General features: G+C 47.6%; 1 protein-coding gene across 5 annotated transcripts in view; it reads left to right on the top strand.

Annotated features, from left to right (window-relative positions):
• Positions 1–11,427, top strand: part of ACSL1 (acyl-CoA synthetase long chain family member 1) — a 72,387-nt gene extending 60,960 nt beyond the window's left edge. For 4 of the 5 annotated variants that reach the window (XM_047855497.1, XM_047855495.1, XM_047855494.1 and 1 more), the window contains 9 exons: positions 4–138; positions 1,319–1,414; positions 2,368–2,440; positions 4,188–4,276; positions 5,771–5,887; positions 7,494–7,637; positions 9,136–9,237; positions 9,344–9,415; positions 9,780–11,427. In XM_047855497.1, coding sequence (XP_047711453.1) covers positions 4–138; positions 1,319–1,414; positions 2,368–2,440; positions 4,188–4,276; positions 5,771–5,887; positions 7,494–7,637; positions 9,136–9,237; positions 9,344–9,415; positions 9,780–9,920 — 969 coding nt within the window. In that variant the 3' untranslated portion in view covers positions 9,921–11,427. The remainder of the gene's footprint in view (positions 1–3; positions 139–1,318; positions 1,415–2,367; positions 2,441–4,187; positions 4,277–5,770; positions 5,888–7,493; positions 7,638–9,135; positions 9,238–9,343; positions 9,416–9,779) is intronic. The other variant, XR_007151502.1, reaches the window with a different exon arrangement.
• The last annotated feature ends 3,536 nt before the right edge of the window (positions 11,428–14,963 follow it).

The following is a 14,963-nucleotide window of genomic DNA, read 5'->3' as shown; positions in this document are numbered from 1 at the left end:
CAGATTTTTGGGCAGGCAAACACCACCCTGAAGCGATGGCTCCTGGACTTTGCCTCCAAGAGAAAAGAATCAGAGCTTCGCAGTGGCATCATTAGAAACAACAGCCTGTGGGACAAACTGATCTTCCACAAGATACAGGTGACAGACTCAAAACTGTTGTTTGTCATGTAAACTAACTTTGGCTTCAGAGTTTCTATGAGGGCTCTTTTTTTTTAAAGCAAAGTATGAAGGTAAGAGAGAATGGCATGTTTTTATTAAGTCTGGCACATTTCTAAAAATTAAGGGCCAAGCCACTAAGTAAACCTCAGTATCCAGTATAAACCTGAGCAACGTGGTGAGATGGCAGGGAAGGAAAGGAATCAGGGTATTAGAGCTTTTCTAATTGTTTATTTTGCTTTGCTTTCTGAAACAGGTATGTTACTTTTAATGTCATTTTTTAGGCACAAGTGGTAAAGAATGTGGAATAACGATATTATGTCCAAACAAATGCCAAAAAATGTGGTGGTTGCCCCCAGTCCACCACACTCTTGTGCTAATTCCTTAAAAATACATGCAAGTAGGGGCACCTGGGTGGCTCGGTCAGCTGGGCATCCGACTTCGGCTCATGTGATGATCTCACCGTCCGTGAGTTCGAGCCCCGTGTTGGGCTCTGTGCTGACAGCTCAGAGCCTGGAGCCTGCTAAGGACTCTGTGTCTCCCTCTGTCTCCCCCTCCCCCCACCCCCCCTGCTCAAGGTCTGTCTCTGTCTCTCTCAAAAATAAATAAACATTTAAAAAATAATTTTTTTTTTCGGGGCGCCTGGGTGGCACAGTCGGTTAAGCATCCGACTTCGGCCAGGTCATGATCTCGCGGTCTGGGAGTTCGAGCCCCGCGTCAGGCTCAGGGCTGATGGCTCAGAGCCTGGAGCCTGTTTCCGATTCTGTGTCTCCCTCTCTCTCTGCCCCTCCCCCGTTCATGCTCTGTCTCTCTCTGTCCCAAAAATAAATAAATGTTGAAAAAAAAAATTTAAAAAAAAAAAATAAATAAATAAATAATATTTTTTAATTGCAAGTAAAAAAACAAAACAAAACAATACCCACAAGTAGTGGTGTTGGGTTATTCTTTTCATACCCATTGAGAGTGAAGGGTGTCGCTTCAGCTCCAGCCAGGCATTCCTCCTTTGAACGCCTGTGAATTGTGTGTGCGTGGGTGAGCTCTGTGTGGCTGCGGAGAAGGAGTGGTGGATTGGGGGTACTGGGTTCCCAAAAGGTGTCTTGGAGAAGCCCACCAACGTGCAGCCATTTGACCCTCACTGTCTCCTCTCTCCTTGCCTTGTAAGTCGAGCCTGGGAGGAAAGGTCAGGCTGATGGTCACAGGAGCCGCGCCCGTGTCCGCCACCGTGCTGACGTTTCTGAGAGCAGCGCTAGGCTGTCAGGTGAGATGGGCGTCACTGCAGCCGATTGTCTCCGCCTTTTCCAAGCCCAGGAATCTCCTTTCCAAAAGTCATCCTTACAGTTCGGTGTCTTATTTTGGCTGGGAAGATCGTGTTATGCGTAGGTTGCTCGGAGAAAGGAGCATGTATATCTTTAACACGAGGCGCGAGAAGATGCGTCTGTGGCCACCACGGACTGTGTGATTTTCTCTAGGGTCAAGCACAGTCCAGAAGACTCGCCTTTAACCAGGCCTGAGGTATAGAAATGGGTCGCAAGCGATAAGCCGCACTTGCAAACCATGGAGAAAAACCTGCCTTAAAGGGGTTGGGGGAGGCAGGAGAGACTGGGTGACATATAAGACATGCGTGGGGCAGAGCCGAGAGCTCACAGAGCCAGGACATTCCCGAGTGGGTGGTGTGCAGTGTGACCTGTCAGGCCATGTCAGTGTCCCCCTGGCCTGTCTGCAGGAGGTTAAGTAGAAGAAGATGACCATGGACAGGCTGGTGTTTTGTGTTGGGGGTGAAGATGTTTGGGTGCCATAACAAAGCTGTAGCAGTAGCCTACAAATTTACCACATCTGTAAAACCTTGGTTTGCAGGCATAATTCGTTCCGGAAACATGCTTGTAATCCAAAGCACTCCTATGTCAAAGCAAATCTCCAGAATCATTGGCTCAGCTGTGATCATGTGACGTTCGGCCTCACATACTGCTCCTATTGCAAGACATCGCTCGTTTATCAAGTTAGAATTCATTAGAAATGTTTGCTCGTCTTGTGGAACACTCGCGGAACAAGTTACTTGCCATCCAAGGTTTTACTTGTACAACATTTAAAAAGAGGTTTCACTATGGTCACGGTCAGCCGTTGCTCAGGAGTTACAAGAACTTAATGATTTGTGCACTTGCAGCATGGGTGTGACTGTTTCCTTTAATAACATTTCATCTCTTGCTGGTCCAGTTTTACGAAGGCTACGGACAGACCGAATGCACTGCCGGGTGCTGCCTGACCATGCCTGGAGACTGGACAGCAGGTACACATAGCGGGCCACTGCTTATTGGAAGCCTGTTATTCCAACCAGAATTACTGGAATTGGGTTCATCATTGGTTCATTAACCACCTTAAGTTCTGTGTCTCAAGTGATTAGGCCCTTGGGGCAGCCTCATAAATCAGGGCGCCTGGTGGAGAACAGCCGCTGTGGCAGAGCAGGATGTGCTTTGAGGACCCAGCTGTAACACGGGGACAATGTACCTAGATTCTGAGGCTGACAGCTGAGACATGATGCCCTTTTTACCAGGTTCAGAATGTTGGGCCCAACACAGCCTACAAGGAATTGATTGGGGTCTAATTACTTGCTGGTAAATTTGAATTGAATTTACACTGGGTGCCGTGCTAGGTGTCGAGACCGCAGAGCAAAAGAAACAAGTCCTTTCTCCAAAAAGGCGCAAGTAGAGGCAAATACAGAAGTCATCGATGGAGCAGCTGTCATGGATGAGGTTGTGTGTTAGGTGCTTGAGATGTACATCATGTGCACTTCATCGCATCCCTGTGAAGCAGGCCCTGTGACCCCGGAGAGGAAGTGATTGTTGATTAAAAAGCATGTAAATAATGTATAAGAATTTGCACAGCAGTAGGCTTTGCAGCCAGGATTCCAGCCCAGGTCTGACTGCAAAGTTTCTGTGCTCTCCTCTGTAGCACACAGGTAGTACAGAGTTCTCCACTCTGCAGACCCCACTGATTTATTTGGCGTGTTAGAAATACGAGCGCGATCTAATAACATGGATTCTAGTGTCTGAGACCCTGGTAGCACAATTCTGCTGGGACTCCCACCAACTGTCTGTGACCCTTTTTCATGGTTTAACTTAGGCAAAAATTATTAAAACATAGGAGGAATTCCTTGTGATGCTCTTAAAACCTATCTCATTTCTGTTATTTGTTTGTTTGTTTGGGAAAAGACAACCCCAATCTGAACCACGTTGGGCAGGAGAGTTGAGTTAGCTGTGAAAATAAGCACCATCCTATTTTAATAAACTTAAATCTAAAACAAGTTCTCCCATATGTAAGGAAGTAAAGACGGTCTTGGTCAGAGCCAGGGGGTGTGGGAGAGAATAAACCAGGTTTGGCAAAGCTGCACATATTCTTTCTTTTTTTTTTTTTTTTTAGTAAATGTTTATTTGTTTTTGAGAGAGAGAGAGTGTGAGTGGGAGAGAAAGAGGGAGACAGGGGATCCAAAGCAGACTCTGTACTGAGAGCACAGAGCCTGATGCAGGGCTTGAACTCACAAACCGTGAGATTATGACCTGGGCTGAAGTCAGACGGTTAACCGACTGAGCCCATCAGGCACCCCTGTGTTGTTTTCTTACAGAAAGCAGGGATGTTAAGTCTGTTGAGAGAGAGGCGGCAGGTGATAAGCAGAAGCCATCGGATCGTGGGAGCCTAGTGGAACTTTTAGAAAGCTTGCTTCCGGGTGTTTGTAGAAAACCCTTAAAACCAGCAGCCAAATTATTTCTACTCTGAAAAATAATTTGGAGCACCAAACTTGGGAGAGGTCCCTAAAAGACTTTTGAATACTTGTCTCTCTTTGAAGAATAAACACTCTATGTTCACTTCCTGCGGGGGGGGGGGGGGGGGGGAGGGACAGGATATAATGGGAGAAAACAGAAGTTTACACCAGCTGTTGTTGTTATGAGCAGGAGCAGGCTTGTTTGCTATAAAAGTAATTCGGCTTCAGGGTATTAGTAGTCCTCCTGGGAATGATCATTCTTTTATTGAACATGCAGGCCACGTTGGTGCCCCAATGCCTTGTAATTTTGTAAAACTTGTTGATGTAGAAGAAATGAACTACCTGGCAGCCAAGGGCGAGGGCGAGGTAAGTGAACCCCCCTCCCCCGCCCCTCGTCATTCACCCTCATCGCCATTCCTCTGACAGCCGGCCGTGACCCCTGCACTGCCGTGACCTCGGCACTGTCGTGTAAAGGCATTGAGCTTGATGTCATTGGTGCTCCGGGATCCAACAGGCTTCTTTCTGAAGGTTCCTAATGCGGGAGGGGTACCACTAACATCTCTTCTATCAGACACCAGAGGGACTTGGGCTTCAGAGCGTGCAAAGGCTCCAGTGCTTCAGGGTCTAGAGCACAGCTCTGGTGGGCTAATTGCCCTGGATACCTGTTAGTGAGCTACTGGCTAGCGGAAGGAAAGCCTAATGACTTCAAAGCGATTTCATCCCCCCTTGGGGCTTTCCAGCAGCTATGAGCAGGAACCTCAGGCAAGCATTAGCCCTACAACCTGACTGCAGCTGAGGTCATTAAGACAAGGAAACAGGAGCATTGGAGGTACCCCCAAGATCCCAGCGTGGCTTTGGTAACTCCTGGGTTATAGAATTCAGGGCTTCTGGCTAAAGGTGGAGACACGTGCACACACACACACACACACACACACACACACACACACACCAGCTTTCTCTGGACAGCCCCCAGTAAATGCTGTTAACAGATTATCTTTTCCCCCCACACTTCCGTCAAGATGTAATCGACCTACAACACTGTATGTGCTGTATGTTTAAACGGCACAGTGGGGCATCTGGGTGGCTCAGTCGATTAAGCATCTGACTTCAGCCTGGGTCATTATCTCACGGTTTGTGAGCGTTCATGGGTTCGAGCCCCTGGGTGCCTCAGTCAGTTAAGTGTCTGACTTCAGCTCAAGTCATGATCTTATGGTTTGTGAGGGTTTGTGGGTTCGAGCCCCGTGTTGGGCTCTCTGCCGATAGCTCAGACCCTAGAGCCTGCTTCAGATTCTGTATCTCCCTCTCTCTGCCCCTTCCTCACCCACGCTCTGTCTCTTTCTCTCCAAAATGAATAAACATTAAAAACAATAGCTAACCAGCGTGATGATTTGGCATACGTATATTGTGAAGTGAATTACCCACAATAAGTTTCATGAATATCCATCATCTCACATAGATATAAGAAAAAAAGAAAATTCTTTCCTTGTGACGAGAACTCTTAGGATCTAATTTTTTAACTTTTTTTTAAAGTTTACTTCTTTTTCGAGAGAGAGAGAGAGCAGGGGAGGGGCAGGGAGAGAGAGAGAGAGAAAAAGCCCAGCGTGGAGCCTGACATGGGGCTCAAACTCATGAACCATGAGATCATGACCTGAGTCAAAATCCTGAGTCAGATGCTTGACCAACTGAGCCACCCAGGTGCCCCTCATCTCTTAACATGTAAATATATCACATAATAGTGCCAACTGTAGTCACCACACTGCACATTCTGTCCCTGGTACTTCTCTTCTGACTAGAAGTTTGTACCTTTTCACCCCCTTCCTCTACTTTCTCCTCACCCCCCTCCATTCTTTTCCTCTTCAGGTGTGTGTGAAAGGGCCAAATGTATTCAAAGGCTACTTGAAGGACCCAGCAAAAACGGCGGAAGTTCTGGATAAAGATGGCTGGTTACACACAGGGGACATTGGAAAGTGGTTACCAGTAAGCTCTCCCCTCCCCTGTTCCCAGAGACTGTTGTTTTCTGCCATAGGGAAGAAAATGTCCCATGGGTTGTAGGGGGCGGCCTCATTTTTCTCTTTTCCTGCCAAGGGGGTATGGTGTAGGCTCTTCCATTTCCTGAAGGGCGCACGCTTACACTCTGAGCGTGCCCGGGTAGGATTTTCATCTTAACTATAACAAATAGGTTTGTTTTTGATGCTTGACATCAATTCTGGTGGCTGCTTCCCGTTTGAAATCCAGAGAGACTCCGTATGGCCTTTTATCTATCTGGGCTGGACCTCGATGTTAAGGCCTTGGTTTAACAAGGTGTGGGGAGCACTGTGGTAGGCCTCCGGGAAGGTGTGGTGGGCAAGAATTTGTGAATATATGCGTTTGTTCGGTCTGCCATCTCATTACAAACAGGATAAGTGTTCCACGGATTAGGCCAGCTCCTTTGGATTTGGTCTTAAATTTATGTAGAGAAATCCCAGAGTCCACCATAAGGGGGAGAGTCATGTACACGAAGCCGCATCCATAGGTTTGGCCAATTTTGCTTGCTGTGGTACCAACCACTGCTTTTTCTAAGTGGTTACTATGTTTAATTACAAGCACTGAAATGGCTAATATAATTTTCATGATTGTGTATTGGTCGATTCTTCTAGATTTAAGGTGCACAATACTCCCCGAAATTTTTAGTGAAGTGGAAAATCCGCCCCTCATCCCACCGAGCCAATTAATTCAGACTTCAGCATACCCCAGTTATTCAGAAATAAATTAAGTCCCTCTTTCCAAGTTCAAGAGGGATTACGTGTCAGTTCTAATTCTGGCTCTGGCGCTAATGGACACATTTCATAATCTCTCTGGACCTCAGTCTACTCCTTGTGAAAATGGCGCAGAACCAACATGGAATGAGAGAACCACAGAAACTCCCCAACAGCTGACTTTTGGAAGCATAAGAATGACCCTGGGATGGGGATGGGTTGAATGGGGTGAGGTTTGGGTTACCAGAGGCGGGCACTCCTGACATCTGGCCAGTCTAGCGCAGAGATTGTAGCCTCCCCACGGTTATTGTGTGGGCAGCTGACCGACGCTGCCCCGGGGGGGGGGGGGGGGGGGGGGGGGCCGGGAGCAGTCCCCTCCCCCGCCCGCCCCGAAACAATGACAAAGGAAGCAGGCGTTCGGCCTGTCTATAGCAAACATCCACTGAGCCCTCACTCTGTGCAGACAGAGTGCTCTGGGAGGATACGTCCCTGTCTGTACTCTCAAGGAGCAGGACTCATTCTTGGGGAGCCAGATAGGTAGCAAGCTACTAGGGACGAAGCAAAAGCATGAGCTCTGGGGTCCCTTCTCTCTCTCTCTCTTTTCTCTCTCTCTTTTTCTCTCTCTCTTTCTACTTGACTCACTGGCCTTGGGCAAGTCACTTAGTCTCTCCAAGCCTGAGTTTGGCTCTCAGATGGGCTGATAGCTCGCCTCTGTGCCATGTTACCAGGATTAAATGATGCCCTGTGCAAAGTGCCCTGAACTGTGTGTGACTGACACGGGGCGGGCAGGGGCAGGGGGCACCAGCCGCGGAGCCACTGCCAGCCCCTCCCTCCCCTCTAATAAACAGAATGGTACCTTGAAGATTATCGACAGGAAAAAGCACATATTTAAACTGGCGCAAGGAGAGTACATAGCACCGGAGAAGATTGAGAACATCTACGTGCGAAGCGAACCTGTCGCTCAGGTGTTTGTGTACGGAGAGAGCTTGCAGGTACGGGCCCTCTGCCCCGGGAGCCATGTCACGGGGGCACGGCCAGGCCTCGTGCTCCGGAGCTTTTCGGTGCCACGGGGAGTTGGCGATGGGTATTGAATTGACTTTCATGTGCGACGTGCCAGAGTACTACTGGCTTTTGCTGCCTGGCATTTCTTATCCAGAAGAGTTTTTCTCTTTAAATTGCAGATTTTTATTTTACCTGGCTCGAGTGGCCTGGTGTACCAAGGGGAGCTGGATAAAGATGTTAGGGAGTGAGGAGGGCACCTGTTGGGAGGAGCACTGGGTGTTGTATGGAAACCAATTTGACAATAAATTTCATATTAAAAAAAAAAAGATATGAGGGAGTGGGTACAATACGCTTCTAATTTAATTATGAAAGGAAATATTGATAACGTTGATTATGAGAAAGTTTAGGATTTTCAAACATGTTAAACGCAACGTAGCTATGCTGTGCCTCCTGAACTGTTTTTGAGCAGTGGTGGTTCTGAACTGGCATATACATAAAGTTGAAAACCAAGGTCAACGCTGTAGGGGCACGTCTCTTTGCAAACTGTGGGGCGGATGATGGCAAGGAAGAGAAAGGGGTCTGGTTTCCTGAAAGTTCATCTTTTTTTCAAATCTTGAGACTTTTAAATACTTTCGAAAGAATATTTTCTTATCTTGTAAGGAATACACCTATTTTTCTTTGAGTGTGTACTGGGTTTTTTTTGACCTGGTACCTTACCATGCCTTTGATTTTTATTTAGTTTTATTGTTACTAAATTGTAAAAAAGAAAAAGGCGTTAGAGATTTAAAAAAAAATTTTTTTAATGTTTTATGTTTGAGAGAGAGAGAGAGCACAAGTGGGGGAGAGACAGAGAGAGGGAGACGCAGAATCGGAAGCAGGCTCCAGGCTCCAAGCTGTAAGCCCAGAGCCAAACGCGGGGCTCAAACCCATGAACCGCAGGATCGTGACCTGAGCTGCAGTTGGCTGCTTAACTGACTGTGCCACCCAGGCGCCCCGCCCCCCTTTTTTTAATGTTTTGTTTATTTTTGACAGAGAGAGAGAGACAGAGTGCGAGTGGGGGGGGGGGGCAGAGAGAGGGAGACAGAATCAGAAAGATTTAAAGAAAATGAATCTGTATAAATTTTCTCTCTTTTTTAGAGCAGTTATTTGATGATATCTATTGCCCCACTTGCTTATTTGATGCAGTTTTATTAAAATCTGTATATATATAATATGCAAAAGTAAATACAAATTAGGGTTTTGTCAGATTTTGATGCCCAGTGGCCCTTTTAAAACATTTAATCGCAAAATTTCTGATGCTGGGTGTAGTTTACAGCTGGGAGTTCTTAACCTGGGCTCCATCGACCCCTGGGGCTGGAATATGTTCTGAAGAGAGCGTCCGTGACCTCTGTCAGATCCTCCCGGGGTCCGTGGTACAAGATGACAAAGAAGCACTATCTCAGAGTATCTGCATCAAGCCGTGTCCTAACTCACTCGTCTGTGTTAAAGGCATTTCTCATCGCAATCGTGGTACCGGATGTTGAGACGTTATGTCCCTGGGCCCAAAAGAGAGGATTTGCAGGCTCCTTTGAGGAACTTTGCAGGAACAAGGTAAGGCTCCGAAGCGTGTGGTCCACCTTCCGGACCTTCGCCTGGCGCCGGGCCTGCCTCCAGGGACCTCCAGCACAGCAAGCGTGTTGTTTTCTTGCCTTACTAGGATGTCAGAAGAGCCGTCCTAGAAGACATGGTGAGGCTCGGGAAGGACTCTGGCCTGAAACCATTTGAACAGGTAAGACTTTCATCACGGCGCACGAACCCCTGCAAAACAGGTTTCCGACTTGAGGATTTCGTGTGAGTAGGTGTGGAGCACGAGGTGACCTAAAGAAAGCCACGGGGAATGAATGATGGAGCGGCTCGGCAGCGGGAGGGGGTTTCTGTAACCAAGGAGTAGGCATTCTCCTTTCCTGGAGGTTGGGATCCAGGCCCGGATTCTGTCGTGGGCATAGCCCCTACGCCGTGTGGACAGAGCCGGCTGGCCTGAGTCGGAGGGACTGGACCGGCCACAGGGCCTCCATCCCTTCAGGTCTACGGGCTTTTTAGATTCAAGTTGTGTCTGCCCTCGTTTTTGCTTCAATCACCTCATTTATTTGCAGGTCAAAGGCATTACTCTCCACCCCGAATTATTTTCTGTCGACAATGGCCTCCTGACCCCAACAATGAAGGCTAAACGGCCAGAGCTTCGGAACTATTTCAGGTCACAGATAGATGAACTTTATTCCACCATCAAAGTTTAACGTGAGAAAGAAACCACACACCTCCAACGTCTCCTACTGATGGCCTTCACGTTGGTAATTTTGACTAGAGCACGCGTAGGAAAGGGAGCGTCCGTGTTTGACTTGTGCATTCGGGGTTCTTGTCATAGGAATGTTAGAGGACGTGGAACACTGCCTTACAGTTCCCTCGTGTTGCAGACCATGCTTATGGTGGTACACAATTTCCAAAATGAGCCTTAAAATTGTAAAGGGGGAACTATAAATGTGCTAAGTTATTTATGACTTCCTCAGTTTAAAAAAAAAAAAAAGGCGGGTGAAAACTTCTGTCTCCCTGTTTTTCTAACCAAGGGATTAGGATTTTGCTGCAAATTCTGCATTTGTCTGCTGCTCTCGAGTACAGTGCCCTGGAGGGAACCTGTCCCTTAAAAACAAGAACTGTCCCAGCTGGAGAACATCACAAGTGGACCAGAGATTCTTTTTTAATCCCTGCCTCCTTCCCTTCACCGCCTCACACGCACTCTGACGACCCCTCTGATCCCGGGGTATGGAGCGCGCACGCTTCCCCGCTGTCCCTGTTGTCCCGTAGGAGCAGAAGTTTCCCAGAGAAGGACAGAACAGACTCACCTGAAAAGAGCACAGATTACGGAGTCTCCGATGAATGGCTGCTCACCTGAGCGAATGAATGGATTCTGGCATCCATGGGGCAGAACGCGCTCAGACCCTCTTCTCTACGCCCGCTTCCCTCCCTCCATCCCTTCCCAGGGGTTATTAAAAAATCTGCCTTAGACTCTGCAGTGAAGAGAAGCATTTCAAGAAGTAAATAAAATCACCTGGGTCAACCATGCTCAACTGTGACGCCTGTGTAACTGCTCACTTTATCTTCACCGAACCAGTCACTATTTGTGATGGCCGATGGAGTTTTAATGTGGTTTTCATATCAGAAGATTACGTTGTGATTAACGGGCTCCCCCGGCCCCCAGTAAACTCTCAGGCAAGGCATGTCTTTCAAAATATTAAGGGAATAGATCTACTTGGGTACTTATTAAAATGGACAGTAATAAACACTCTTACAATGCTACCTGATTTTTATGAAATGTATTTGCCAAGCCAAAATTCTAGGATGTAGAAATCTGGAAAATTCATTTCCTGGGATTAACTTCTCAAGGGATTTTTTTTTTTTCTAAATTAATTTGGGAAATTAGCTGCATTTCACTTTACTGCAAGTCTTTGCCACGTGTGACTGAATCAAGTTGTCATTTCGATACCGAAAGCAGTTGGTTTTGGATTTGTGAGCGTCCATGTATTATACAAGCACAACAGGGTTTGCACTAAAGAATTGTCATTGTAGTAACACTATTTGGTAGCCTAACTTCGTACGTGTATTCTTAATTGCACACAAAGTCAATAATTTGTCACCTTGGGGTTTTGAATGTTTGCTTTAAGTGTTGGCTCTTTCTATGTTTTATAAACCAAAACAGAATTTCCAAAAACAATGAAGGAAACCAAAATAAATATTTCTGCATTTCAAGTGGGTGAAAGCCTCTCTTTTCGTGTCAGGGGTAATATTCGGGATAGCCTTGCATGTGCACAAGGGAGCCGGAAGGGCCCTCGGCCTCAGCCCCGCCCTCCCGTGTCTTCGAGACGCTTACAGGGGCCAACCGGGGCCCCTGGCTGGGCTGTCTGGCGACAGCCCTGTTGGGTGGTGAAGAAAACCGTGGTGTGAGCAATACAGATATTCTTGGAAATGCAAATTCTTTGCTGGGCAGTCGAGTTTCAGGAGGCACTGGCTGTAGTTGGGTTTGATTCTGTGTGTTTTAGTAATTCTCTTACGAAGCACTGTTTTAGATGTCTCGCTTACAGCAGCTGCCGTTTTCTCTTCCCTTTTCCTCTGGTTCCACGCTGTGCTCTCCTTGTAAAGATTTCCTCTTCAGGTGCTCTGTAGTCCGCCCCCGGCTCCTTAGGGAGTCTGTGACGTTGAAATCCGCCTCCTGCCCTCGCTCCCTCCCTTAAATCTCATGTTTGGTGTGGAGATGTTTGGTTTCTCCCTCTCAAGCTCAAGCCCTCTGCGCGTATCTCTTGAAAGCCTCCAAACACGTTGTGCCTTTCGTTTGAGTTATTAAATTCCTTATCTCGTCTTCCCTCATCTTTCTCTTCTTCCCCTGAGTTGAGGAAATGTGAGTTTCTTCACACTAGGACATGACCTCCTTTTCCCTCCCTTCGTGCCCAACATGGCTTGCACACCAGTAGGAGTTCATTAAATAAATCCCATTTAAATAGGGGATTCCCATGTAAATATGAACAAATACTTGGAATTTTGAATAAAACTTCTCTTATAATGAAGCTGATGTACACGTTGGGTTTATCCTTGTTTTAAAAAATTGTATCCTATTCATAAATGTATCATCTTAATCGTTAAAAATATTTGTGTAATGTTTATTTCTGAGAGAGACAGAGTGCAAGAGGGGGAGGGGCAGAGAGAGAGGGAGACACAGAATCTGAAGAGGCTCCAGGCTCTGAGCTGTCAGCACAGAGCCCCACGTGGGGCTCGAACTCACAAACCGTGAGATCATGACCTGAGCCAAAGTCGGTTGCTTAACTGACTGGAACCACCCAGGCGCCCCCAGTTAATTTTTTTTTAATGTTTTATTTATTTATTTTGAGAGTCCTAAGCAGGCTCCACACTGTCATCACATAGCCCAACACGGGCTCGATCCCATGAACCGTGAGATCCTGACCTGAGCCGAAGTCAGACGCTTAACCAACGGAGCCACCCAGGCGCCCCTCGTCTTAGTCATTTTCAAGCCTACAGTTCAGAGACATCAGGTGCGTTCACGTTGTGCGGCCATCAGCGCCATCCGTCCACAGAACTCTTTCATCCTGCAAAAGCGAAGCTCTACTCATTAAACACTAGCTTCCATCCCCTCCTCTCCCCAGCCTCCAACCACCACCAATCTACTGGCTGTCACCATGAATTTGACCCTAGGTAAATCCTACGGTGTAGCTGTCCTTTGGGACTGGTTTTTCCACTGTTCGCAATATCCTCAAGGTCGTATCATGTGTCAGGATTTCCTTCCTTTCTAAGGCTGAGGAATACCCCATTGTGTGCACAGACCACGTTTTCTTTATCCGTTCGTTTGTTGACGGATATTTGAGTCGCTCGTACCTTTTAGCTATTGAGAATAACGTTGCTGGGAGCGTGTTTTAGTCCCTGCTTTCGATTCTGGTGGGTATTTACCTAGAAGTGCCATCGCTGGATTATAGGGTAGTTCTGTGCTTACGTTTTGAGGAATTACCATACTGTTTTCCCCAGCGGCTGCACTGACCGTCTCACTGGCAATGTACAGAGATTCCAGTTTCTCCGCATCCTGTCTGTAAACATCCTCTCTTGTTGGTTTCTGTGTTTTTCACAGTGCGCATCCGAGTGGGTGTGAAGAGCTATCTCATCATGGTTTCGCTGTGCATTTCTGTGATGATTAGTCAGGGTGAGCACCCTTTCCTGTGCTTATTGGCTGTTTGTCCATCTTCCTTGGCGAAATGCCTCTTCACGTCCTTTGCCCTTTTTTTTTTCTTCTTTTTTTTACAAGTTGGGTTGTCTGTGTGTTTTATTGAGCTCTGGGAGTTCTAACACCGCCTTTCGATTCTTAACTTTCATGGTGCTCTGTTGGGGGTCCGTGCCTGTTCAACGGCAGTAGATACCCAGTGACACTCCATCCCACAAATCAAAACTAGACCTCGAAAGCCCTGTGGTCTGTGTCTCAATCCCAGCCAGAACAGAAGCGAGGGGCTTGACTTGGAATGAGGCAGTCTTTTCTTCCGTCCAGATGCCCTGGGGGTTAAGCTTCTTTCAAGAACAGCCAAAGGGGTGCCGAGGTGATTCAGTCGGTTGAGCGTCCAGCTCTTGATCCCGTCACAGGTCATGATCCCAGCCGGGGTTGTGGGATCGAGCCCTGTGTCGATCTCCATGCTGAGCGTGGAGACTGCTTAAGATTCTCTCTCTCTCTCTCTCTCTCTCTCTCTCTCTCTCTCTCCCTCCCTCCCTCCCTCCCTCTCTGTCTCTCTCTCTCCCTCCTACCCTCTATTCCTTTCCCCTGTGCATGCTCTCTCTGAAACAAAACAACACAACAGCCAGAGAGCAGGAGTCTCCCCCGTAGAGCCCTAGCGAGGAGGTGTGAGTAGGGCAGAAATGCTAAACCACTTAGCGCTTTAGTGGCTGTGCCCTCCCGGCTCCTCCTGCCCCTCCCTGCAGGCCCCAGCTGTGACCCACCCTCACTCTAGATCTAAACTCAGAAAAGCAGTTTGTTTTTAAGTATATTTGGCACTTGGTAAATATTTTTGCCCCACTCCCACATTTCAGATTACTTGGAATAATAATAATAACTAAAATGCTTTGGACGTCGCCCCGTGCCAGGCACGATTCTTGGCATTTTTACACAGATGACCCACTTTACATTACAACCCCTGGAGCCAAATGCTACCGTTGTCCCCAGTTTACAACGAGGAAACCTAAGCACACAGATAATGTGATCAGTGTCCCACGCCCAGACGGCATGGACTCCGTCTGGCTCCGGACCCAAGCTTTCAACCCCACGCCATGGATGTTTCTTCTTGTCCTAGACCGTGAACTTCCTGACGAGACTTGCCGGCGGAGTTATTCCTCGGTGCCAGTAGTTCTGCCTCGAAGCTTCGGTACAGATGGTTTCGATTCCTGCCCTGTGATTGTTCTTTGTCCTGGCAAGAGCTAACACCACCTCCCAGAGTTTTGTTCCGGTTTTACGGCTTCTCAGAAATTAGAGTTGCTCTCTGTGATGTTGGTAACCCCAAATCCACCAAGGACTAAAAGTTTCCTAGAGCCGGCCGCTCTGTTTGAGGAAGATGATACGTGGAAAGCTGGGTCACAGGCCAACGGCAGGTTCATGAGGTCCCTCGGAAGTTCTAGAAACCCTCCTCAGTAACAGCTGCAGGGGCTATGGATTTGGTACGGCCAGTGTGCCCGCCAGTGTGCATTCCTTACTGACGTCCCCATTCAGTCCTCACAAACCCCTGTTAGGCAGGGGGTGAGTCCAC

This window comes from Prionailurus viverrinus, chromosome B1, assembly GCF_022837055.1.
Source record: "Prionailurus viverrinus isolate Anna chromosome B1, UM_Priviv_1.0, whole genome shotgun sequence".
Lineage (NCBI taxonomy): Eukaryota > Metazoa > Chordata > Mammalia > Carnivora > Felidae > Prionailurus > Prionailurus viverrinus.
The sequence above is the reverse complement of the archived record's forward strand: the minus strand, read 5'-3'. Positions and strand labels throughout refer to the sequence as shown.